At 44.1% G+C, this 27,894-nt stretch overlaps 1 protein-coding gene across 5 annotated transcripts in view; it reads right to left on the bottom strand.

Annotated features, from left to right (window-relative positions):
- Positions 1–27,894, bottom strand: part of GRID2 (glutamate ionotropic receptor delta type subunit 2) — a 798,573-nt gene that overhangs the window by 81,862 nt on the left and 688,817 nt on the right. For all 5 annotated transcript variants that reach the window (XR_013394137.1, XM_028743834.2, XM_028743835.2 and 2 more), the window contains exon 14: positions 16,110–16,276. Coding sequence is in view for 4 of the 5 variants with exons in the window: in XM_028743834.2 (XP_028599667.1) it covers positions 16,110–16,276 (167 nt within the window). In the remaining variant the exon portion in view is untranslated. The remainder of the gene's footprint in view (positions 1–16,109; positions 16,277–27,894) is intronic.

The raw sequence follows: 27,894 nt of genomic DNA, 5'->3' as shown, positions 1-27,894 counted from the left end.
ATATGGTGTTGCTGCAGTTGGAATTAGTGGTTTGCATTTTAATGTATTCTGTATTTTATGTACTGAATTTAATTGCACACTGCTTAGATACATCAGTCTGAAGTCGTATATAAATAGCAGCATCAGCATCAGCATCACCTTAGGGCCCTTGTGGACAGAAAGGTGATTAATAAATACAATGATGATACAGATCTTATTAAGGAAACAGGAGTGAATACAGGAGACCAGTCCACTCCATTGCAGAAGGCTCACTGCCAACCACTGGAGTCTTTTTACTGCTCTTCTTTGCTATATCTCTGTTGCATTCAGGGATGGCCCATCCATGAAGTGTGGTGAAGCAGCCGTCTTAGGTGGCAGTATCCCCTGAGGTGGCAAGGCCCGTGGGTGCTCCACCTGCCCTGCCACCTTGCTGAAATATTGCAAGATCTCACAAGATTTTGGCGAGATCTCACTGTAAATTGGTGCTGCTTCTCTGCTGCTGGCAGAGGCAACATGGTGGGCACAGCGGTGGTACTGGTGGTGCAGGTGCACTGTGGAGCAGAGCGGGGTGGCACTTCCCCTTTTGCCTCAGGCAGTGAAATGGGACGTACCACCCCGGGTTGAGTTCACCTGTCCTCTTTCATACCACAGATTCATAGAACTGTAGAGTTGGAAGGGACCCTAAGGATCATCTGAACCAGCTCCCTGCAATAGCAGGAATCCTGCCCACAGCCATCCCTGGGTGGGCTTGAACCACCAACCTTCTGGTTAACAGCAAGAAGCACCAACCCATTGTGCCACTGGGTGAGTATGTAGCAGCAGCAGCGTCCAGTAGCTTTGCTCTCTCCCCATGGGTAGTGGGTGCAAACTGCACCCAGAGAAAAAGGACAGGTGACGGTGGCCAGTAGGCAGTGGAATACTCAGGGAGGGCCCACCATTGAGAAGATATTGTCCAAGGGCCCCTCATAACATGGAAGTGGCACTGGGTGAGTACCAATTGGCAGTTTACCATGCTGTGCATTTAACCACTTGGCCAGCCATCACCTTGCACTGCCCTGCCAAGTGGTGCAGGAAATCTCCACAATCCTGCATTGAATCAGAAAGGGAAGCAAATGACTTATTGGTAAGCTTCTCCTTACTGCCTGACCATTCAGACCATTTATTCATCAAGGGGTTACACGACTGCCATATTAAGTTACCATTTTAGTATATGATTGTCTGTATTCTAGAATGGAGGAAAGGTTTTCTTGCCTCCAAGAGAAGCACTTGTCTGAGGAAAATACGTTAGCAGCAGGCTAATCTTACATTCTCAGCAGGTCAGCTACCATAACACAAACCTGATCTAAATTGTACAAAGCATTTGTTTGACTAGCACTGTGTTCAGAATCACACACGGAGAGTAACAAAGCTGAAAGAAGAACTACTTTCTTCCCTTATTATAACAGGAACCTACCCTATATATCTTTTAGATGTCAGGAGGAGGACCCTGAATCTAATAGGAGAGAATAGCCACCGATCAGGAACCAATGCATATACAATGCATATACTAGAACTGGGAGCCTCCAACTCTGTATGGAGGCACCAGGGTTACAGGTCACTCCCTAGGCAGCAAAGAGTTCTGAAGCACAAAAGAAGATTCAGTGTGGACTAGACCAAAGGCTCATCTTGCCTAGTGTCCTGTTCTCACACTGGCCAACCAGATGTCTATGGGTAGCCTGGAAGCAGAACCTGAGAGCAACTGCAGCACTGTTTCTGGTATTCAAAGGCACACTACTTCCAAAGCTGAAAGTACTGCACAGCCATCATGATCAGGAGCAGCTGACTGCTTATCCTCCATAAATTTATCTCACTCCCTGTTAAGCTCATCCAAGTTGGTGGCCATCACTTCATCCCATGAAAGCAGATTCCATAGTTTAACAATGTGCCGTTTGATGAAGTACAGTGGTACCTCGGGTTACATACGCTTCAGGTTACATATGCTTCAGGTTACAGACTCCGCTAACCCAGAAATAGAACCTCGGGTTAAGAACTTTGCTTCAGGATGAGAACAGAAATCACGCAGCGGCAGGGTGGCAGCAGTGGGAGGCCCCATTAGCTAAAGTGGTGCTTCAGGTTAAGAACAGTTTCAGGTTAAGAACAGACCTACGTAACCAGAGGTACCCCTGTACTTCCTTTTGTCTATCCTGAATTTTCCAACATTTGACTTCATTGTTCTAGTAGAATGAAAGGGAGAAAGATCTTCTCTTTCTCTCCTTTCTTCACACCATGCATGACCTTATATAACTCCATCATTGTTCCAATTCCTCATTTTCCTGAACTAAAAAGCCCTAAATGTTGTAACCTTTCCTCATAATGGAGCTGTTCTGGTGCCTTGATAATTTTGGTTGCCCTTTTCTGAAACTTTTCCGGCTATATAATATCCATTCTAAGGTAAGGTGAACAAAACTGTACACAGTATTCCAACTGTGGTCACACCATAGATTTCTTTAATGGCATTATTAGAGTGGCAGTTTTACTTTCAATCTCTTTCCTAATCATCCCAAATACTCTTTTATATTCCCTCCCCCCCCCATGTTTCTGGTGACATTTACTTCCAAGTAACCAATCACCAGCAGCCACACATGCCTAGTACGGGTAACTTGGAATCATAGAGGAAACACTTCAAGGCCAGCCCTACCATTAGGCAGAGCGAAGAGCTTGCCTTAGATGGCAGATGCTAGGGTTGTGCAATGATAGCACTCCTATTATTCCCCTCTTCTGGAGCTATGCATGTTTGTGCCCCTACACTAACCTGCATCCCCCAGATGTAGTGAAGGGCACCATGCTATCGCCACTGGAAAGAGTTGTGACTTAGGGGTAGAACATCTGCCTTGCAGGCAGAGGGTCCCAGGTTCAATCCATGGCATTTCCAGGCACATTCCCAGCCCAAAACCTTGGAGTGCTTAGTAAACTGTACTAAGCAAGCTGGACTACGCATAAGGCTTGACTACGCATAAGGCTCTTATCACTGTTTAAGTAAGAGTCAATTACCAGTCTGGTTAGCTTTTGCATATGGAATTGGGGGTGAGGAAAAGGAGACCCTTCACCTCAGTAGGAAAAAAAATCATTGTACTGACCTTGGCTAGCTCACTAGTGTAGCAAATACTCTGACTGCTACCCCCCCCCCCCAGGCTCAATCCCTGAAATCTCCCGGAAAGGCTGGGAAAGGCTGCTATCTGAAACCTTGTATACTTGCTGCCACTCAGTGGCAATACTGAGCTCGATGAACCAATGGCCTGACTCAGCTTCTTGTGTCTTTTTAGCCACGCTAGATCTTTGCCATTCGCCTCAATTCCCTTTTCTATAAAACAACAACAACAAGCGGCAGCTGGCTGCCCTTGCAACCATGTCTCCATTGAAACGCCACGTCAAGCTGCAAACAGGTATGCATTTTGTCATGCATAGTATTTGCCTTGGCTTGCCTGAGTAATCTGTTGCTAATTGCTATTGGCTTGGCAAGCACTCACTCTGTACATGTGACAGTCTGTGGAAGCTGATTTCTGGCTGGGCTGGGGAGGCGCAGTGGGGCATTGCATGGTGAAGAGATGCCTTTCCATCTGGGCAGGAGATTGGACTTGACATCCTTGTGTTCCCTTTCAACCCTCTGGCATAGCTAAGCTGCTGTTAGCAGTCTATCGATTTGACCTGTCTGTAGTTCTGGGAATACCATCTAATTTCTGGCATTTCTTCCCCAAGTTTACTGGAAGTGACAAAGACTAAATTTCTCGTTCTGTAGCACTTATTTCCCCCCAATGTTTTGTGTCTGCAAGAAGCAACTGGAGAACTCTGCAGAGATTACCTCTGCTTGTCTTCTCTTTTGTTCAATTGTTTATGATTTGCTGTGCATAAGTGCTAGACTTCCGAGGGCCACAAATTTCTATTAACAAGTTATCACAAAGCCCCAGCAAATTGGAGAGCTTACTCTCACCCTCTCTTTCTTGTCTTTGGTCACAACAGTTAGGGATGAAGAGTCCAATTACACCATCACACTTATTCCCTTGGAAAGGTCAGATAGCATTTCAGTCCCTCCAATATCACTGCAAATGGACTATGCTGGCTGTATTATTATTATTTTTATAAAAAGAAGATTCGCCCTTAAACAGCCACATTTTCTGTAGTACCAAGGAAAGAAAGGCAACCACTTCAGAAATAGCTTCCCCCTCCCCGTTATTCGAAGCTTTTGTGTTTCAGTGATTCACAGTAATTCTTGAGCAGTTCTTGTGATTCATATACAAAGAGAATAAAAAACTGGAGAGGGTAGTAACAAGAAAAACACAAAAAGAACACTCTCAGTATCCGGTATCAATATGTCTACCATGGAGTGTTGCCATACTGGGATCTATGGGTTTATTTCAGGTGGAAAGTTAAATAAAATGTTGATATGACGCATTTCAGAGAAGCATGATAAATTTAGCACCTGAAGCGCCTGAAAATTTAGCGTTCTTGTTGGACAATACTTGTGCCGGGGGTGGGGGAAATGTTGTTGGGCTGCAACTCTCAACAGCTCTGACCATTGGCCATGCTGACTGAGGCTGATGGGAGTTGGAGTTTGGAGGGCCACAGATTCCCTGCCTGGTTTATACAGAAGGCAGTATTCAGTGCTCAGAAGTAAGTGCCACTGAGCTTAGCAAGATTAACTCACAAGGATAGGAGCAAGATGATGTATAGGGCTGCAGCTTTCTGGAGTGAGCTGGTGTAGCGTACTGCAAAGATACTGATAGCAGAATCCCATACATGTTAACTAATGCACTGTGTTCAGTGGAGCTTATCCTCTGCTCAGTGTGTGTACAGACTGCAGCCGGAGCTATGAATCAAGAAGTCCCTAGTTTGAATCTTGCCTGTGCTGAACCCTGCTCTCAAAATCTTTAATCCCCTTAGGAAAAACGCTTCTGTTTCTTTTTTTGTTCCTTTTTCCAGGCAATTCTAAAATTACTTGATAATGATGGTGAACAACAGCAACACCCAGATGTGGACCTCATGGGGTCAAAGAAACCTTGCAGATTGCAAACCACCGAGAGATGATATGTACAATAAAATAAAAGACTCTATCAAACATCCCTTGTTAGGTTTTAAACTAAGGTAAGTGCAACAAGGGACACGGGTGGCGCTGTGAGTAAAACCTCAGCGCCTAGGACTTGCTGATCGCATGGTCGGCGGTTCGAATCCCCGCGGCGGGGTGCGCTCCCGTCGTTCGGTCCCAGCGCCTGCCAACCTAGCAGTTCGAAAGCACCCCCGGGTGCAAGTAGATAAATAGGGACCGCTTACGAGCGGGAAGGTAAACGGCGTTCCGTGTGCTGGTGCTGGCTCGCCAGATGCAGCTTGTCACGCTGGCCACGTGACCCAGAAGTGTCTGCGGACACCGCTGGCTCCCGGCCTATAGAGTGAGATGAGCGCACAACCCTAGAGTCTGGCAAGACTGGCCCGTACGGGCAGGGGTACCTTTACCTTTACCTTTAAGTGCAACAAATATCCTGTACCCCATTTATTTGAATTCCCCTGAAATTATCTCTCCCCTTTGATAGTTTTAAACTGCATCTTTCATTTTCTCATTAATTGCCAGAGAATGGTGGAAAGAATGCAAATCCCCCCCCCCCGGCACAGCACTAATCTTGCCTCTGCCCTGAACTCAACAGGTAGCTCTGGGCAAGCCTCCCCTCTCTCAGCCTATTCAATAATACTGGGTAAATAGTAATGTTATTAAGTTCCTCCTGAAAGATAATAATGGGGGAGACAGATGCACCTTACCAGGGAGGTCATTCCACAAAGACGGAACCACCACCTCATTCAAGACTAAAGAGTGGGGAAAGGTTGTCAATCAATGGTTGGGGTGAATGAATAAATGGCTACTAATGTGTATTTAAAAGAAAGGCAGTGAAATACAAACAATGAAAGACAGCCTTTAGGAGGCTTTTATATAGGAGAAGCTGTACCCCTGTCTTAGGCAACAGTGATAGTAGAGCATAGTTAGAGCATGGTGCTGATAATGCTAAGGTTGCAGGTTCGATCCCTGTATGGGACAGCTGCATATTCCTGCATTGCAGGCAGCTAGACTAGATGATGCTCAGGTCCCTTCCAACTCTCCAATTCTATGTCAGCCCTGTTGATTAATTTCTGGTTGAGCTGAAGGTAACAGGATCTTATGATGGTAGGAAAAACCATTAAATTGTGTGCATCCACTCACGCTTTCATTTGCTTGTTTTACTATAAAATTAAATGTAATCTGAAGAATGTCTCATTCTCTCTCCCACTCCGCCCTCTATTTATATCCCAAACTAAAGTAACTTGGACATCAGACACTTCTGAGAACTGGAAGCTCCCAATTATGTTTGCAGTTACAAGGCCAGTAACCTCTGAAATCTATGAAATTTATCTTATTTCTCTTCTCTGTCTTTAAGACCATCTACGGTGTAGATCAGAAAGCAGAACAGAAGATCCTTGGCCTGTTAATAGAGAGTGGAAGGAAGTGAATGAGATCAGAATTCTTTTCCGTCACCTTATCCTTGACCTCACAGTAGATGGGACATGAACAGAAATGAACAATTGCTACAGCTCTATAGGAAATATAGGCCTTTGCATGATGTAGCCCTGATTAAACCTGCCATTTTTTTTTTTGATACTTCACACAGTGCACTGCTGATTTTTAAGGCTTAGGACTGAACAGTGACCTTAATATTCATCGCATGCTGACCCCCACTGAACTGTGGGACATTTGCTTAGAACTCGCCCATACGATTCAACTTATTTTATGCCACTATAATTATTTGAAAGAAAAGGGATCCTAATGTATTCTAAGCAATATGACTTGCCAGGGACCTGGGGTGAGGGAACAGAATGGAAGAGAAACTATAACGTATTAAGCTGAAGTTGTGCATGTCAGAGGCTAACTCAATTCTGTCCCCTCAAAACCTGACAGCAGTTTGCCCACCTATTCTGCTTCTAGCTCTCACTCAAGGTCTTTGTGGGGCATGGTGGTTATGAAGAGTTCTCAACTGCTGCTGCTTTTTTGTGGTAGCAGATAATATATAAACTTTAGGCTAGTGATGGTAAACCCATGGTCTGTAGGATGGACAGTCTCAAAGCTGTGTCTGGTGACACACTACTCTCTTTTGGGTTTTGGCAGCTCATTTTGCTTTTGAAAAACACCACTTCTGCCTCTGGTAGGACATCATAGTTAGATGGTCTGGAATGCACCTCTATGTTTTCTCTCTCTTCTAAGTCCTTCTAACAGTGGTGCCACACCAGAAGGTGATGTGGAGCTTGTCAATAGTAAGAAGTAGAGGTGTCCACTGACACAAGATTGTTTAGATTTCACTTTTGTGTTTTAGAAAAAGAACAGGAGTAGGTTTGAAGTGTATTTGAAGGAGTCCAATTCAGTTCACAGTCCAAGTCCAAATCTTAAGTGGAAAAATGAACCACATTCATTATGGGGAGCAAGTGGGGATGGAATGGCTATAACAATGTTTCTTCTTGGCAGAATTGTATGAAAATAGCAAGTATATTAGCTGCTCCTGCATGGATAACAACTGTCAAATTACAGACAAATTCGGCTCAGGGATTTTTGTGCTAGGATCCTTTAAATTTGAGGGCCTCCCAATTCCTTTAATTTCTGCCTCAGGGCAGAATTATATGAAATCTGCAGGCCCCATCGGAACATTGGGTTTGAGTGGAGGCCTTCCGCATTACAACACTGAGGTTGAAGGGAAGTTTCCTTCCACTGAGTTTTAACAATAAACAAAACCAAAGCATTTCTTCTCCCAAGAAATACTGGAGTGAGAGGCTCTCTATCAATGGTGTAATGGGGAGCAAAGATTCTAGAAGCCCCTGCTTTGCTACGTTTGTATGTTGCAAATACTGTCTAAAGCGGGGGTGGCTATCTTTTTTAGACCCAAGGACTGTCCATGACAGTGATTTGCATAGCCAAAGTAGGCACAGACAATCCACACTTGCATGCAAATACATATTCACCACACACATATATACAGGTAGGCAGACATGCATAACAGAAGGGGACAGGTAGGCACACACAAAGCAATAAAAAGGGTCCCAGATTTTTCACAGACCATAATAGCACAGAATAGGAGTTTCTCCTCCTGCCCAGCACTTAGCCACCCATCCTCCCACAAGTGTTTTTGTATCTACCTATCTATTTATATGTGTGGTCAGTTTGTGTGGTGAGTGTGTGTGCACACAGAAGTGTTTGCTGGCCATACTCACTTGGCGATGCACATCAGTGCCATGCAGCCCATGACATTGGTAACCAGTACTTTAATATGGTTTTTGGGCCACTCCATTGGGACTCCCTGAAGCCATTTTGTCTGAATTTGCTCAACGTCTCAGCCTGGGGAAGAGCTCTATGGACAAAGGATTGTTCCTCAGAGTGAGGCATCATAGGGTACTGTTTCACTGCAATGGCAGGGAAAACTCAAGGATAAGGGAGGAGGTAGAGGCTATCATAGCACTGAGAGGCATTTACTGAGTTGCTTCAAACAGCTAGATGCTTTTTGCTGGCACTGCCTGACGTAATGTGAAACAACGATAACTTTTGGGCACTCAGAATGTGCTTCTGTGTAATTGACTAAACTGTGCAGAAAGGCAGAAGATGCAAAGAAATCCTTTTGGGAAAGAGTTAATGGCAAATGCCTGCTCAGTGAATTATTCTGATCTCTTTAAGAGGCTCCCAATGAGTCACAAAGTCTTCCTGGCATTTCCCTTCTCCCCAATCAAACATTTAATTTTCTCTATCAGTTAGGCTAATTTGTACTAGGCCTAATGGTGTTTCTTAAATGGAAGTGCCAACGGTTCGTCAAAATGCACCTCAAAAGTTATCCAGTTAAAGTACTTCCCCTGTATGATTTGTTTTATTAATTATTATCCCCAGTTTCACATCTCTTTCCATTATTCTAATGCAATTTAACCAAGGCCTAATGATGCTTAAGTAATCTCAAAACCAAAAACACTGCGACACCTCAGAGGAAAAGAGATACCACCAGCTCTTTATCCTGGACTGAAGTCATGAGAGCAAACTCACTCTCCGTAAAGTGTGGTAAGAAAGTAAATGATACTGGTTAAAATGATTTGAAACCTATAACCAAAGTTGTAAATTGTTCCCATTGTGTTGTCAATACATATTATTGTGCTTGTTTCGTAACCCCCAAAATGCTGATACGCAGTTGAAAAATCATAAATATTTATTTGCAGACTGTTTTCCAAGTAGCCAACTGAATCTTTAACACAAAGAGGTGTGGCTAGGACAATCAAGGCCACCATAGTTTGGGACAAGAGTGGCCAAAGCTTCTAAGGCTCAGACCAAGGTAAAGGTAAAGGGACCCCTCACCATTAGGTCCAGTCGTGGCCGACTCTGGGGTTGCGGCGCTCATCTTGCTTTTTTGGCCAAGGGAGCCGGCATGACTAAGCCACTTCTGGCAAACCAGAGCAGTGCACGGAAATGCCATTTACCGTCCCGTCGGAGCGGTACCAATTTATCTACTTGCACTTTGACGTGCTTTCGAACTGCTAGGTTGGCAGGAGCAGGGACCGAGCAATGGGAGCTCACCCCATTGCGGGGATCTGAACCGCCGACCTTCTGATTGGCAAGTCCTAAGCGCCACCCACGTCCAAGAGATACATGCAAAAAACATAACACACTAACAATTTCTATCCTTACCAGGCTTGCCTGTGTTTCTCAAAATCTGGTTTCACCTCCTGTTTTTCCATAGCCCCTAATAAGGCATCTGGTCCTTCCCTCCAACCACTGAACCTACAATGCTTAAAATAGTCCTTACTAATTTGGCCTTCTCAGTTAGACAGTAGCAGCTGCTGCCTTTACTTCCTCACTCAGGTTCCTCTGCTTTTCCCTTCTTTCATCACAGAACACTAGCTTTGCAGGTCATTTAGTCAAACCCTTTGCTCAGTACAGGAACTCCAAAAACGGCAATCCCCATTGGGTGACTGAAGACCTAATGTAAGGGGAAGTTCATAATCTTGCTAGGTTATTGGTTCCGTTGTCCATTGGTTCCATTGCTGAAATACTCTCACCATATTTTCTTCCAGACCTGCTGCCTTTTCTATCTTCCTTTCTTTAGCCATGCTATCTCAGAAGCCCCTTTCGCTTCCCACCCTAACTTCCAGGGCTCTCTTTTCACTAAGCTTTACAATGTGTTACCTACCATAGGTCCAGTGGTGGCTGACGCTCATTGGGACTGGCAGGATGAAAAGCAGGGGGATAAGCAGTAGGCGATGACAGAGCCAATGGCAGACACAGCCAACTATTTCTAGCTTTGCCCCCATCCTATTCCTTCCTGAGATATACAAAGGCAACACTGAAACTGAAGAGGAAGAAGCTGGTAGGCAGTACCATCCAGAATGCGGCAGCTAGACTGGTGACTGGGGGTGGCCGCCGAGACCATATAACACTCGTCCTGAAAGACCTACATTGGCTCCCAGTACGTTTCTGAGCACAATTCAAAGTGTTGACCTTTAAAGCCCTAACCAGCCTTGGCCCAGTATACCTGAAGGAGAGTCTCCACCCCAATCGTTCTGCCCGGACACTAAGGTCCAGCATCAAGGGCCTTCTGGCAGTTCCCTCACTGCGAGAAGCAAAGCTACAGGGAACCAGGCAGAGGGCCTTCTCAGTAGTGGCACCCACCCTGTGGAACACCCTCCCATCAAATGTCAAAGAGATAAACAACTACCTGACTTTTAGAAGACATCAGAAGGCAGCCCAGTTCAGGGAAGTTTTTAATGTGTGACATTTTAATGTATTTTTAATCTTTGTTGGAAGCCGGCCAGAGTGGCTGGGAAAACCCAGCCAGATGGGCGGGGTACAAATAAATTATTATTATTATTATTATTATTATTATTATTATTATTTGGAAGGAAGGCAGACTGAAATTGATGGAGCAGTGCTCCATTTGCCCTAATGGACCAGTCTGCAGTGCATAGGCCCTACCTCACATCAATAGTATACACTCATTATTCCTAAGGCACTGAAAGGTGTTCTTCTAGCCCAGGTGTTCTCTTTTATTTGTCCCGTCTTCAACTCTTTGTCCCTTTTTCCTTTGCAACGAGGACCCTGCACCTAAATCCATTGTATGTTCTATCCACTTCCCTCAGCTACCTCAGCCCTGAGATTAAGAGTCTCATGCTCTACCAACTGACCTCAGAACCTTCCTTAGCCAACTAGATCTCACTCTGCTTTGACGTTCATTACCTCCCTCAGACATCTACACTTCAGCCTTTGGGCTGGTCAGCAAAGCTGTTCTTTGCATGGTGTAAGTTAGTTAACATCCCTTTGTCGCTCCAGTATATGCTGCAGTCCCATGCCATTGCCACCTACAGGTTTTAACACTGCGAAGCTGACTACCTATATGAAATCCCGATATGTCATAAACACTGCCTTTCTTCTCCTTCTCCCTATCTTGGTGGAGGGGTGGAGAGGGAGAGAGAACACATGAAACGCCATCAGATTTCAAATGGGTTCCCTATCACATTAAGAATTTTGAAATATTCATGTGAGCGTTTGTTAATTCCACCCAGCACAAATTTATCTCCGTTGGTACTTAGAATGCAGCAACTCAACTTTCCCATCAGAAAGACGAAGGATGATTTGAAAAACCCACATGAGAGCAGTCATGGAAAACTGTGCCAAGGGAGCTTTGAAAAACCTCTCTCATAAGAACACTTGCCATTGATGCATCTGCTTGCTAAAAACTGCTCTCTAGTTTCTCATCAGCAACGTTCCTATTGGCCCTCTCTGCATCCATGGCCCTTCTCCCCTTATGACTCAGTCTTCAGTACTGATCATCTAATTATTTTCTCGTTAATTCAAAAATCTCTCTTCCTCAGTCTCTTCCACCTCTAGAGATCTTGCAAACATCTGTTCATCCAGATATGAGGCATTCCACTAGGGTAACCTAACTGGGTGGAAATCCAAAATATCCAGATTAAAAGCTGCTTCCTACATTATATTTCATACTTAACCAGTTCCCAAGTAAACAAAAGGCACACAAACATAGCGTCCTTTTTTCTGAATAGCTCACCCATGTAAAAAGCACAAGTCTTGCCTACAATAACAAAGCAAAGAACATGAGCCATGAACATGAAAGGAATGAGCCTCTTCCTGTGTGTATTTTGCCCAACAAAAAAAGGTACAGTTTTGCACACGTGGGTGCCATTTATCAGTGACCCTGTGCAGAAATATTTTTTAATTGGGAATCTAGGCATCTGCCCAACATCTGTGCATCCAGGTGTGGAACTTGTCACTGGAAGACAATTCCTTCTGGGTGCAAACTGGAAACCTCCAGATTACTTTCCAGTCTACACTACACAGGAAGGGGGCCTTTAAACATGCCCCCCCATAATGTCATCCTGAAGGTTGCTCAGATGGAAAAGTGACCCCCAATCTCTGTTGTAGGAACCATCATATGTAAATATCGTTATATGATTGGAGGTTAGGCTGGGTGATCTCCAAAATGGTGATTTTTGACTCTAAGATTTCGGGAATGGGTTTTCCTTCAGTATGACTGGGATTTCTGCCCAAGGCATACCTGGTTAGAGCCCTGAATGTGTTAATTATCCTGGCAAAATTACACAAATGTTTCATAGTAATGGAGTCCTTCTAGCTAGAACTTCTTAGAAGGTCACACACAAAGCCCCTGAAGAGGGTCACTTTGCTTGCAAACTACCTGCCCCCATCACATTTATTTTCTCTGTAGCAGAACAACATTAGAACTGTGATTGATAAGGAGGACTGGCTGTTTCATATGCAAGAGTCTTGGGACAGGACAGCCTGCAAACATAGCTGTCATCTTTCCCCTTTTTTTGCGAGGAATCCTATTCGGAATAAGGGAATTTCCCTTAAAAAAAGGGAAAAGTTGACAGCTATCCCTGGGAATATTAGTAACAGGTGAGAAGTCTTATAATCATGAGCATGTCAGATCACGAGCTTGTCAAAGTGCAAGTAGATAAATAGGTACCGCTCCGGCGGGAAGGTAAACGGCGTTTCCGTGCACTGCTCTGGTTTACCAGAAGCGGCTTAGTCATGCTGACCACATGACCCAGAAGCTGTACGCCGGCTCCCTCGGCCAGTAAAGCGAGATGAGCGCCACAACCCCAGAGTCGGTCACGACTGGACCTAATGGTCAGGGGTCCCTTTACCTTTACAGAGCAAGATATGCCTTTTGCTGGCTTTTAATGAATTTTGTAGAAATCAATGTTAACAAAACCAAATAAAGTACAGCCTAATTTAAACTGAATGGGCCTGGAGACATCCACACCATTCAGCACAGCAGATAGGCAGGCATATTCTATGTGACTCATAGTGACTTACTGTACAGCCTTAATGCCAAGACAAATGATTGCTTAGTATGGGATGTACTGATGCCTGAAGTGAGGAAGACATTACAAAAATGTTAATCTGGCTTTGCAGAAGATATGCTAAGGCACACGTCTAAGGGCAGGGTATAAACAGACATGAATTCAGATAATAAAGAATTCTGGATAATCAAAGCCTGGACAATGGTGATTCTATGTTGAATTTATCTCTTTTGTTGTACTCAGAAGGAAGATTGTACCAATCTGTTAGGGCAGTCAGTAATCTACCGTCTTTGAAAATACATTCAACCCCTTAGATCTTTCTGTATGCACAAAGTCTGCAGTTGTCTGAATTTTCTATTTTCCATTCATTACCCAATGCTCATCTTTATGAATGGCTCAGTTCAGAAACAATGACAAACCATGGCTTGCATAATATTGTTGTTTATTGTAACCCAAACCATGATTTGAGTTTCCAAAATGTATAATCATGGCATGGAGCTGCTTCTATACTTCTACTTCCACATCACAGTTTCTGATTCTGGTTTGCAAGCCAATCTTAAACTGCGCTTTGTCAATTCAGACATCCCACCAAACCATGTTTTGTCAGGATGTGTGAACTGAGCCACTGTGGATTAAATGAAAACTTTAAAAACTTCACAGTCAAAATAACCATTGTTCAGAAAGACTCATGAGCAAGCACACAAGCATTTCTGCAAGGCGTAATTTAAATCAAACCCTATGAATGATGCTTACAGCTGAAGTGCTGATTATTTCTTGCCTAGCTGTCTGACAGAGCTGCACAAAGCTCTGACGAATGCACACAGAAGAGTGAATACAAATAGAGGCTGGAGCCAGAATGAGGCATATTCATTTTGACATAATGAGGCACAACCATTATGAAGGCAGTGCAAAAGAAAACTCAGCAAAGCAAATATATAATTCTGCTGGATGTTGTAAACCCAAAACCCAACAAGACAAGGACAAGAGAAAGCAGGGCTATAATAGCAGAACTCTTCAGTCAGAACTTTACTCAAGCTTACTTCAGTGGTTGGGATAGCCCATTTATTCCTCCACACTGGGCTTACATTTAGCAACAGTTTTGTGTGGATATGGAAAGAGCCATATTAAAATATAAAGGTATTTCCAAACGTGACTGGAGAAAATAGGACCAGTGATTCTGTCAGAATTTGAATGAGATTTACTTGGACAATGTGAAGTTAGGGGGCCTCTCGGAGCCTTTGAAATGCATCTGGAAGTTCTTCAGAGAATGCATACCTTGAGAAGAAGGCAGAAGGTCTAAAAAATATAACCTAATACCAAAGCACAGGCATGGCAATTCTGAACCCTGACCACAGGCACCACCTGATACCTTCAGGGTCCACTGGTGCTGCTTTGGCACTCCTGCCTGCCCACTTTCTCTGATGGCAGCTGGGTTTGGGAAGCTGCCTGCCATGAGAAATTCGCCACAGAGCTCTAGAGAACCCAATGGAGTGTTGTCCCAAGTCATTGTGGGAACTTAACAGAATGGTCAGCTTTGCAGGATGAGCTGCCACCTGGTTGCCCACGTTCAGAGAGCCACAGATGGGGGTAGGGCAAACCCACCAAAAGGGTGTGCAGCAGGTAACACCTTGCCAGGAGGGACAGAGGCTCAAACCTGGCACCTCCTTGACCATAGAGTGAACATGATCAGATTTCTATGAAAACAATGCGTTGTATATTTCAGGTGGAGTATTACTTTATCCACATTTTTTGCCTGTTATTACAATGAGATTTTAAGAAGCCTCAATAGTTGGCAACATCTAAGTAGATACGACAGCTACAAATCTATTCTGTAGCTTAGTGCTAAGGTGTGAAAATGGACAAGAGCCGAACTGCATTCAAAAACTGGCTTGCTAAATTTAGAATTGCAAGAAGTTAATGAAGATGGTGAGTGTCTTCTTTCTGAAGAGACCCATAAAACTAGAAGTGACCAACAGTGAGTTCAGTATTGCATTTATGCCCCTTGGTTCTATGCTTTCTCCAATGGGTTCCCGAAGTGAAATACAACCTCTCTACGGAAGGAAGTCCTGTTACCAATATTCATGTGCATCTTCATTTGCAGTTGTATGCCCTACACTGACTGTGTTGTTGTTTTTAGAGATCATCAGAAGACTCCCTGCTGCCAGCCCCCCACAAAAAAAAAACCCTTTACTTTCTCTAGGGAAGTCATATCTGGAATTTGAAGTGAGTCTTGTGTGGCCCACTCTCCACCATTTACTTAATTTGTTGGTCCCTCCACATTATTCCAAAGTGGATGTTATTTAGCCGAGCTACTTCTTCTGTTTTCTTCAAACACCCAGGTAGGTTATTACTTTAAAAAAAACAAAAAACTGGTAGGACAGAATATGATCCACATCATCTCTAAAGCATTCGCTGTATTAGACAGCATACTAAATGACATCAACTACTAAGTCTGGACCAGAATGACTTAAAACAAATCATTTCATTCTAGAAAAAAGGAAAAGGAACCCTGTCTCTGAATATGACTATATGCAGCTGTTATGATCTGCTTCCCAGATGTGTAATATCAGCCAGCTTCAGGGTTATTGACCTCTGCAATGCAGCCCCAGTTCTAATGTAATCACACTGCTTCTGTCTCCCCTCCCCTCACTTTTTACAGAAACTCCTGAAATAAAGCCACACATGACAACACACAGTTTCATGCCTAAACTCATGTCTCTTCCAGTAAAAAGAAGAAGATGGGCGTATCACAGATTCCACCCACCCACACAATTTACCTTTGTGAGAATACGTCTCTGTAAGGGCTCCCATGTTGAAGGGCAATTCCATAGCCTCGATCCGCAATAGTGTTTCCAATAGTGTAGAAGGAACAATCTGGATCATTCAGAGCAACGTATTCCAAAACTGCTGCATCCCACACAAAGGCATAGTTTCCATATTTGACCTGGTTGGAGGAGAAGAAAAAGGAAAGCAAATGCTGAGATTTCACTTCTAGTGCTCCAAGAAAAGGTAAAAATGATACCCTCTGAAAGCTGATCAGGCTGAGCGAGGGTAGATATTCTCCACCACCATTTTCAGTGTAAAAAAAGATGAATAGATACCCCTGTCAGAAGTTCCCTGCAATACAGAAGCATATTTATTTATTTGCCTAATTTACACCCCACCTTTTTTCCATGATGGAACTCAAGATTATGCATGTAGGGATTCCACAGAAGAGGTCTCCCATCCAGTCACTGACCAGATCTAAATCTGCTTCTGCTTCAGGAAGGGAGCTGCACTTTGTGCCTTCAAACCATGGTTTGGGGCAATATTAAGAAACACTACTATTGTCATAGGTCCTTGGATGTAGCTTCCAGTACTTATTTATTATTAAATACATATATTTAGCCAGTCCATCATTAAATGATTCCAAGGTGGGTGACAACATGGTAAAAAACAACAATTTTCAGCTCCCAATTGCAATGGCAGCTAACATCCCATAAATGAAGAAGCAAACAAATAAGTTTTTTGCGCCAAAAATGTCAGCAATAGACATATGTGCAGGGAGAGGGAATTCCACAACCAGGACACCACTGAGAAGGCTTTGCCACCCAATGTATTTTCCCAGTGGTGGGACAATGAGAAGGGACTCAACCCCTGATTTAAGGATCTGGGAAAGCTAGTGTTTCTTTAAATACTTGGGCCCCAAGTCATTTAGCATACCACTCAGCTGTCCTGCTTTGAGCAGGACACCCCAGATTTACAGAAGCCATCTCAGCTTCTGGTTGGATCCTAGAATAACCTGTTTTGGCTCCTGCAAGAGCATGGTCCCCAAAGATGCCTGTGGGGGGGGGGACTATGCTCCTGCAAGAGCCCTGAAAGGCGTGCATCCCAATTTTCCTCTGTGGCATGTCGGAGGGTATGATTTATTATGCCTTCTGTTTAGGGCCTCCAATTGTGGCTTTCACTGACAAGCCTGGGAAAGCATGCATCACAATGATACCCAAGCACAAGATTTATCACACTCTAGACATGATGGGAGAATCTGCCTGATACCAAGTAAGACCATTAGTCAATCTAGTTCTGTATTGGCTGTACTGACTGCCAGTGGATCCCCAGGGTTCTCTGCCGGGGGATGCTGGGGATTGAACCAGAGACCTTCTGCTTGCAGAACAGATGCTCTGGGCTATGCAGGGGTAGAGGCCAACCTCACACAGAACTTCCAGTTTTGGTAGGGGCTCTGTGTCCTTAGTTCTGCCCTTAAAAATGAAAATTCCTATTGAAAAGCAATGGAAGAATGAGAAATGAGCTGATTGTCAACTCTGTACCATCTCCCCACATTCTCCCTGTACCTGCTATTCCCCAGCGGCGTACATATAAGTTCTGCTCTTCCATTAAGTGATTCCACCAGTCAGTCAAGCATCGAGAGCACCAGCTTGATTTTCTACACACCGCCTGTTCTCTGGCTGCCTGGAGAAGTCATGTTTCTTTCTCTCCCTAGTCCCACACAGCACTTTCTCCTCAATACCTCCAACCAATTACGCTGTCTCCAAAGGAAACAAGCTCATTAAATGTACAAAGTCAACATGGAATAAATATGTAACAGCTAAGTATAAAAGAAACAATACAAAACAGGCTGTCTGGGGCCAGGCGAACCAAAAGGGAATGGGGTGGGGGGGACTACTCATACACAGACTAAATAGAATAATAAATCACATGGTATCATTATATCATGCTTGACGATATAGATGATATTTGCAAAATCTGTTTACATACAGGAGTTACTGAAGTGCTTCTTCAGACCAGTTCCTCATTTCTAAGATGTAACACACAGGAGACACTTTTGTTTGGGATGTGTTACTCTCCACCCCACCCCCAAGAGCAATACATCTTTTCTTAAGTAAACAAAGCAAGCCTGGAGAGAAACTGTATTTTCTGCATGGCTATTTAGAGCTGAAGAAATGTTTCTGAGAGAAATTTTAGAAGCAGAAATAAGGAGAGCTGTAAAGACTCGTAGCAAGTTTAACTCTGACACTAACATGGCCCAGTCAGGCGGAGTAGGTACTTCTCTGTGGTGGCACCCTGACTGTGGAATCCCCTCTCCATAATGCTGTGTTTGTCCTGCACATCATTATCTTTTTGACATCAGTTGGGAAAAAAAAGTCCAGTAGCACCTTATAGACCAACTAAGTTTGTTCTGCGTATAACCTTTCGCGTGCATTCGTGTGTGATTGGCTCAATGGGTATGGTAAATGGGTCTTAGAATTAAGAACCCTCTACAATCCACTTATCCCACTGAATATGCAAAGAAACTATGCCACACTTTCTCCAAGAAGCTACTGTTTACCATACACATTGAGCCAATCACCCATCTCCTACTACCCTTCTGAGAAATACCCCACCCCATCCTCCCACTATGTAGAAGGGTCTGGTGAGTTCTGCTTCAGTGTATCTGAAGAAGTGTGCATGCACACAAAAGCTTATACCAGAACAAACGTAGTTGGTCTATAAGGTGCTACTGGACAATTTTTTATTTATTATTTTTATTTTGACTGCGTCAGACCAACACGGCTACCTACCTGAATTTTTGACATCAATTGAAGATATACTTGTTTGTCAAGGCCTTTGCAGCAGTGTGGTTGAGGGTTTGATGTCTTGGCACTCCTCGATACTAGAAATTGTTTTAACTGCTATTATTTTGTTTTAAAATATTTGTATTGGTTTATATAATAACCTATACCCATATTTTGGAAAGTGGTTTGTCCATTTACTATGCTTTCGGACACCTCTTAAGCTATCATCACCACATTTTGCATTATGGTTTATGAGATCAAGTAGCAGGTTTTCAGCTATGTTTGGATACAACTGGACACCATTTGGAAGCAAAAGACAGCATATAGAACCTTTCAAAATTGCACTGCTTGTTTGGTTGCTTAGAATTCCTAAGCAATGCTTGGTATGAGACTGCTAGCTGATTATCCTTTTGACCATGTTCTATGCTACCCTGGGCTCCTTAGTGAAAAGTGTGGACTAGAAACACAGCCAATCAGTCAATAACTGTTTATGGATTTTGGAAGATGGTGGTCTTATACTTTGCTGTCCTGGACAAAGGATTAAGACGCAGCCTCTGTCCTTTTTTCTCACCTGGTTTCCCCACAACTGTTGGCTTTGATCTCTAGCATGGCAATTCAGAATCAGAACAGGAGCCATGAGCTAGCAGCCCGTGGTTCCAACGTCACCTCCTTTTTGGCCTTATGCACATTATTGCCTCTTATCCTCAAACCCCACTTGCAATGGGCAGACAACAGAGCCGGCCTGTATCTTAAAGGATTATGACAAGAATTATTGGGATGCAGTGTATGAATGCTCCGAGTTTGTTTAGCAAGAGCATGGTGCAAATACTTTGTAGTATTATGGACTCAATCATACTGGCCATTTTTTAAAAAACAACACAGTGTACAGTGGTTCCTGGGGTTACATACGCTTCAGGTTACAGACTCCGCTAACCCAGAAATAATGCTTCAGGTTAAGAAGAAGAAGAAGAAGAAGAAGAGTTTGGATTTGATATCCCGCCTTTCACTCCCCTTCAGGAGTCTCAAAGCGGCTAACATTCTCCTTTCCCTTCCTCCCCCACAACAAACACTCTGTGAGGTGAGTGGGGCTGAGAGACTTCAAAGAAGTGTGGCTGGCCCAAGGTCACCCAGCAGCTGTGAGTGGAGGAGCGGGGACGCGAACTCGGTTCCCCAGATTACGAGTCTATCGCTCTTAACCACTACACCACACTGGCTCTCCAGTTAAGAACTTTGCTTCAGGATGAGTACAGAAATTGTGCCTCGGTGGCGTGGCGGCAGCAGCAGGCCCCATTAGCTAAAGTGGTGCTTCAGGTTAAGAACAGTTTCAGGTTAAGAACAGACCTCCAGAACGAATTAAGTACTTAACCCGAGGTACCACTGAATGTACATTGTTGAGACTGAAACTATGATGAAAGGGGCAGCTGGACCTGCAGCTGGTGAAAACCATTCTATTGGAAACACTGGGTGCTGCTACCCAATGCCTGAAGCTGTTCTTTATACCTATCCTTGTCTACTGGTAAAAACCATTGCCCAGACTTCAGCTAGCAAATTAATATACTTCTAACTCCCCTAACCCCTCTATGCTGATGAACTACAACTCCAAGGATCTCTGACCATTGGCCATGCTAGCTGGGGCTGGTGGGAGTTGGGAGTCCAACAGCATCTGGTGGGCCCCAGGTTCCCTGCCCATCATTGAGATATTGCTATTGGCCTGGTTGCTCTGATGTCATGGAGGGACAAGGCAGCCTTGAGTAGCCACACATAGAAGACTGGGAAGTAAAGAGTTTAAATTCCAAGTCTGTGATCAAGTTTTGTTAAATTATACTGCGGATATATCTGAATGAAATATATTCAACTGAATGAAACCCAGATTATTCTTGCTACCTATAGCATTTTTATAACTGGGTCTCAGTAAAATGGGCTGGAGTAGATGAACTTTAAGTTCCCTTTTAGTCAGCCCTGTTATTGTATGACCCAGCAACTGCATGTGAAAAGGAAACCTGCTAAAGATGGAACTCAATCATTCTAATATCACTCACTGCTCATGGCAGATTTGTATTCCTGAATTCTACATTTCCACATCATTATATTGCCATTTCATGTGGAGATAATGGCATTTCAGGGTGGCAGCAAATTGGAATGTGGAGCACACGCTACCTCCCGAGCACACAGGAGCAGCAAAGCGAGATCGGCATGAAGGAAGCATATTGTCATTCAGCAGGAATCATGACTTTGTAGTCAATCAGGATGGAAAGCATTAGCACTACAAACCATACCCTTTGTCTCTCCACCACACTTTGCTAGCATTAACACATCTACCACCAGGGAGAGGCTGCAAAAACGGGGGTGGGGGTGGAGGGTGGAATGGAAAGTCTGAGAATATGATGAAAATCTCCCATTCTGTATCACAAACCGAACCAGTGAGTGCATGAGTTCATAAAGGCCATCTCTGCTTTTCCAGTTCACTGGACATAACTGAAGACAGTACAGTGATTATCTAGCCAAATTAATTGACTCCCCGTTGTTGTTGTTTGTCTCAGACAACTCGGCAGGAGTTGCCATTATAATGGGATCTATTTTGCATTATTTGCATCCCACGGAAATGTCTAAGCATGCCACTAGTGATACATCAGAATGTCCAAAATGAGTGGGTGTCAATGACATGTTCCAGGACTCCCCTACACTTAAGAAACATAGCTGCCACACACAGAGCCAGGCTGATTCTACTTAGAGCAGGGATAGGGAACCTGTGGCTCTCTAGATGTCGCTGAACACTTCCCATCATTGCTGACCACTGGCCAGGGAATGTCACCACCATCTGGAGGCCACAGATTCCCCATCCCAGACTTCTGCTGGAGCTGTTCCAAGAACAAAGGCTCTGCACTAGCTTTGGGGAGCATGAAATGCATGACTATTTATTTATACATTTGCTTACCTGCCCATTACAATAAAATAAGTCAAACAAGTACAGTGGTACCTCTGGTTGCGAATGGGATCCATTCCGGAGGCCCGTTTGCAACATGAAAAGCCCGCAACCTGAAGCACCATATCTGCGCAGGTGCGTGGTGCGATTTGGCGCTTGTGCAGATGTGCGAGCAGCAAAAACCCGGAAGTAACCCTTTCCAGTACTTCTGGGTCACCATGGGACACAACCTGAAAAAACATATCATGAAGCTAACGTAACATGAGGTATGACTGTAAATCAATTCCAAAATCTGACTATATAAGCTTATATAAGACTTGGCATGAGTTTATTTTAGAAGTGGTGATAACATTCCTATGGTTTTTTCACTAGCTTCTGCCACTGTTCCCTCAGGTGGTCAACAGCCCAAGCCAATTCCCAGCATTTATTTAGATGTTCAGATGTGCTATGTGATACTCTTCCATTTTTACCCATTCATACAGCTTAGTTCAATAGAGTAAACAGCTTGGAAACATGGGTTTAATAGTCAACCTGCCAAGGATATGAATGCATAGAGCTGCATGATACTGAGTCTGACCAGCTAGCCCAGTGCTGTCATTTCATTAGCCCATGAAGCATTGCCTGCTTTTACCAGCAGGATTGTCAAAAGGGCTGTTTCCCAGGCTTGCTGCTTGAGACCTTTTGACACTGGAACTAAACCTGGGACTACTCTGCTTGCAAAACATGTGATCTATGTGTCAGTATTTTCATCCCTCCCATCGCAAAGATCACCAGATCATGTTTGTTTTACTTTCTGTCTCAGAGAAAGGAGGGGGCGGAAACCACTCTTCCAGATTTCCATCCCTAGCACTGTGCCTGTTTCCTTTTGATCTGTCTAGAGACAGGATGGCAGTATGAGAGAGCTGACTCTCCCGTACATGTTTGTTATGTTCTTTTATTTGTTTAATCAGTAGGGGGGGGGGATTAGGTATGCAACAAAACCTCCACAGTTTTGTTTCCGTTACTCTGCTGCTTTTGAGGTGCTCACAATAGCAACTGTGAGTCCACAGCACTAGGACCTGTTCCAGAGGAATGCTGTGCTCTGCTGTTCCTGCGCTCCTGTGATCAGAAGGTCAAAGAAGGTGCTCCTGACACTCAGCCCATGCAGGCGCTAAAGACATGGGCTGTATATGGGTGTACGGTCACTATGATGGAGCTCTGCCCCTTCTTAAGAACACAAGAAGAGCCTGCTGGATCAGGCCAATGGCCCACCTAGTCCAGCATCCTATTCTCACGATGGCCGACCTGATGCCTGTGGGAAAAGCTCAAGTAGGACCCGAGCACAACAGCACTCTCCCCTCCTGCAGTTTTCAGCAACTGGTATTCACAAGCATTGTTGCCACCTACCGTGGAGGCACAACATAGCCATCGTGCCTGGCCTTATCCTCCATAATTCCAAGCTATTCACTTGGATGAACTAAGGGCCACTCTGTTTATTCATCGCGGGTGCATGAAAGAGAGGTTTTTCATAGCTTTAAACCGTTCCATGAAGAAAAAAGACACAGCGCTCCTATTCCACCACTTTGTGTTTTGCAACAGCGTTTACTGCTGTTAAGAAGAGCGGTGGTGCTTCAGGGATGCTGTTAGATTAGACAGGCAGATCAGAGAGATACATTTTGCAGGCAGAAATATAGAATGACATACTCTTTTACCTTGGCTCACAGCTGCAGGCCAGGCAGGCACATGAGTGAATGCCGGAGAGAGAGAGAAAATGCTCTCCCTCCATACAAACACCAGCTTTACCCAGTGCTGGAGTTTGTCTCTGATCAGGTCTTTATGTGTCAGTTTTACTTACCTCATTCTAGATGTCAGCAGCTTCCAGCCATGAAACATTTGTATGCAGCACCCCCTCCCTTTTCTAAGCATTCCAGAAAGAATTCAGGAACACATTCTAGAACAGTAGTTGTGTTAGTTGGTTGCAGCAGCAGCAGCAGCTATCCCTGTGGCATGAGCTTTCTTTGGCAAAAAGCATACTTCTTCGGTCAACAGTGAATGTGCTGAATGTCTATATGCCCATAGATTTATGGTATAGTTTTCAACTAAATCATACTCAGATTAGACCCATTGAAATTAATTAACCAAAGTTTGCTATCCTGCTGGGGTAGCTCAGTCAGTAGAGCAAGAGACTCGTAAACTGAGGGCCATGGGTTTGAGCCCCACATTGGGCAAAATATTAGCAGGGGGTTGGACTAGATGACCCTCATGGTCACTTCCAACTCTACAGTTCTATGATCTCCATTAATGCTAATGGGTCTACTCTGAGTAGGACTAGCACTGAGTACTATCTGTGATAGTTATATGTAGCCTGCTGTTCCACACAGAGCTGAAAAGCTCCCAAGGTGGTTTTTACGGAATTAGACTTTCGTCTGGATGAGAAACCAACAGAGACTTGTGGTGCAATTTATTTAACTACATAGGAAATGAAAGTAACCACAAGAAGTCTTAGTTCCAACTAAGAGACAATAACATCAAGAGACAGTATTTAACTTCATAATTACCAGTTACTACAAAATGATGGTATAAAAGCTGATGTGCAGAGGGAAATTTAGCCCTTATCTAGCTGTGGTGCTGAGGAAAATCCCTATTTGCTATGGGGAGGGGGAGCCTTAACTGATGTAAACACTGCCAGGTTTGCACCAAAGTAACTGGACACAATCTAGCACAGAATTAGGCATTCTTATGTCTTTTGAATTCAATGAGAAACCTAACTTTGTAGTGGACTGTGGCCATTGCTGGTTTAGATGTTAAGATTCCATTAAACAAATAACCCAAGATTGCATCGACCTCCCCGGTCTGACATCTTCAGCGTTATCTGAGGGTACTTCAAAAGAGTTTCAAAATTCTGTACAGATCCTTTTTTCTTCCTTGAAAGCAGCCCCATGTGTCAACTTGCTTTCCCCACATAGATCGCTCTCCTCTTAAGTCTTGAGACTCACTCCCAGTCCCTTCAAAGGAACTCTTCAAAGCTGCTGGGGTCTTGAACAGAAGAGCAATGGGGCAAACTTGATTTGTGCAGTTGTGAATTGCCAGAACTTTTTCCCCTTCAAGCCAGAGCCTCGTTTCCATTTAAAAAAAACCTTAGTTCAGTTTTAATGTTTTGCTGTAGGAACTTAGGAAGCTTCCTTATACTGAGCCAAACCATTGGTCTATATAGCTCAGTGTGGTCTACAATGATTGGCAGTGGCTCTCCAAGGTTTCAGGCAGAAGACACCCCCCACCCCAACCCTAACAGGAGATGCTGGGGACTGAAACTGCAACCTTCTGCATACAAGGCCTGAGGTATGGCATTTCCCCTAAACAGTGATGAATGAGCTGCAAACTCTTGTTCAGTTTCAGTTTAGTGTCCGGAAGTACTTGTGGCCTTCAAAAGTTTCCCAGAGCTATTCAAACCTCAGGCAATTTGACTGTCTTTCAGCAGTGGCTGGTAGGCAGGGATGTCATTGCACACCTGGTCTTCCAGCAGTGGCATTGCTGTGCTTACCAGGTGTGTGTGTGGGGGGGACTTCCCACTGCCTCCCTCCTCTCAGTACGTGCAGCAACACTGCTGATAGGAAGCCAGTGGTGCCTCTTCACTGGTCACTCCTGCTGTCTGTTTTTCTAGCCTTCAGAAGGAGGACTCAAGCCATAAGGGCAGTGGGTTGCAATTTCAGAGGAACTTCTGGTGGCTTCTACACTAGAGCTTAACATTTTGTTTATTCTGTTTATTAGATTTATGTCCCTCTATATCTCTCTGTAACTGAGTGGCTTGTGTGTTTTCTTTTAAATGCACTAAATAAAAAAAAATTCCCAAACCTCACAGAAATAGAATTTTGATAAACATTCCACACATGCATATTCTTGCAAGGAGGTTAAGGTCCAGTCTCCTTGAAGCTGCTGGTCTGCTAGCCAGTGATGGAGCTAGGCTGTTCCTTCCAAATGAAACCACTTCAACTATTTGTCCATCTAGCTCAGTAAATATTGTCTGCTCTACCTGGCAATAGCTCTCCAAGCTCTCAGACAGAGGTCTTTCTAACTGCCTGCTGCCTGATCCTTTCAACTGGAGATACCAGAGATTAAACCTGTGACATTCAGACTCTCCAGGGTTTCAGGCAAAGGGCATTCCCAGGCTTCCCTGTAGATCCGCTTTGCACGCAAAAAGTCCCTGGTTTAATTCTTGGCACCTTCAGGTAAGGCTGTGAATGTCCTCTGTCTTAAACCTTAGAGAGCCACTGCTGATCAGTGCAGACAATATTGAGTTAGATGGACCAATGGATCTGATATGGTAAAAGGCAGCTTCCTATGTTCCTAGCACATTGTGTGACCTCTTCCTATGGCCAGAGCACTCAATAACTATAATATGGTATTGTTGTGAAATTACAGAAGAGGTAGCAATAGGGCATGACTGAAATAACTCGTTGGGAACCAGATGTCCCTTGTACAGGCCAAGACCTGTTCCCCCGTTCAGTAAGCATCTCCCAGACCCTGATCCTAGAAAGCATCTATTGACAAAAAGGCTGTGGATCACTGACCGAGCATCTGCTTTGCATGCAAAAGATACCAAGTTCAGTTCCTGGCTTCTCCAGTCAAGGTTAGGATAGTCCCCTGCCTGAAACCTTGGTGATCCACAGCCAGTCAATGTGGCTAGGTGGACCCAGGGTCTGGCTTAGTATAAGGCAGCTTCCTCTGTCCTGTCCTTTTCAGTGCACACTGGCTTAAATCTGGTAGCTTTGTGAGGCCTTTGGTATCACGGTGTCTGGATGGAGATATCTCAAAACTAGTCGTTAAGATGCTGCGTTGGAATGTCTGTTTCTATCTCTGGCTGTAAACCAGAGGCAAAACAAGTATCTCAACAATAGATAATATGGCTTCCTGGAATTGAGCCTTCTTCTATCAAACATACCCTTTGTGATGGATGTTGGGATCAGAATGTATTGTATTATGCCATCAGTTACATGACGCCTGCTCTATACCAATTTCAGCATGCTTTATCTATCAAACCTGGCGAAATTTATATCCAAGCAGATGTTTATTACACCATGTGACACATTTTATATCCATTATGTGATCTATGTTCTTCATTTTGGCAGGCTGTGCCATACATCTTTTCTGTAAGCGCTTTTATTTGTTCTTATATATGTTTTGCCATATTTTATGTCCCAACAGGTCCCCAGTTTTGCCTTACAGCTCACTCAAGAAGAAAGGCCACGCGTAAAAATTCTTATGGTCCAATTCCCTTTTTGGTGCATGCGAAGGTATAATGCCATCCTACCTGCTGACACTTGATTTCAGTTGGGAGAAGGCTTGCTACTCTGCTCAGTTCTATAACTTCCATCCCAATGAACTTGTTTGATTTGGGAAACAGAAACCAGAACAGATGGAAGCAATGGAGGGTAGTGTGGCATGTTCAGAAGGAGGTGGAACTGTTCATCAAGTTCTGTTTTCCTTTATGGGGCCCATTCACTCTCACAGAATTCTTTTGGCATTTCAGCTGTGATCCTAGATGAAGGTAGGAAAACCTTCAGGTTTCCTTTTTCCTGGGTAAAGTTCCAAAGGCTGTGGTGGGTTGGGCTGGAAGCAAAAGTGGGTGGAGCGCTGAATGCAAATGTTTAACCTTTGTACAGTAGGCTGGTTTCTGCACACACTCAACACATCCTTCTCTATCTTCTATCCAGACAAGCAAGAACATTATCAGGGTTCAAGGACAGAATTCCAGCCAGGCAAAAAGAGCAAAGCAGGACCAATGAGGAATGTGGTCTGGGAGACTTTCAAGAGCCAGACAGAAAGGCCTGGAAGGCCGCATTTTCCGCCTCTGGTCCTGAGGTTCCCCTCACTTGTCCTGGAAACTCAGATATCAGATGTTACCAAGAATAACTTACATTACGTTAGTCTAACCTGCAGATTGTGGTTGCCATAATCAAGACACCATACCCACCGAGACTGACACTGGGGGACCCCACATGCACATCATCTCAGGATCCTTCACAGTTATCTCCACACCTCAAAGGCAGAGTTGACAATGGGTTCTGAACCATTTGGCAGCCTGAGGCCTCCCTTCAATCAGGGCTGCTC

Source organism: Podarcis muralis, chromosome 9 (assembly GCF_964188315.1).
Source record: "Podarcis muralis chromosome 9, rPodMur119.hap1.1, whole genome shotgun sequence".
Taxonomy (NCBI): Eukaryota; Metazoa; Chordata; class Lepidosauria; order Squamata; family Lacertidae; genus Podarcis; species Podarcis muralis.
This window is presented reverse-complemented; position numbering and strand designations above follow the sequence as displayed.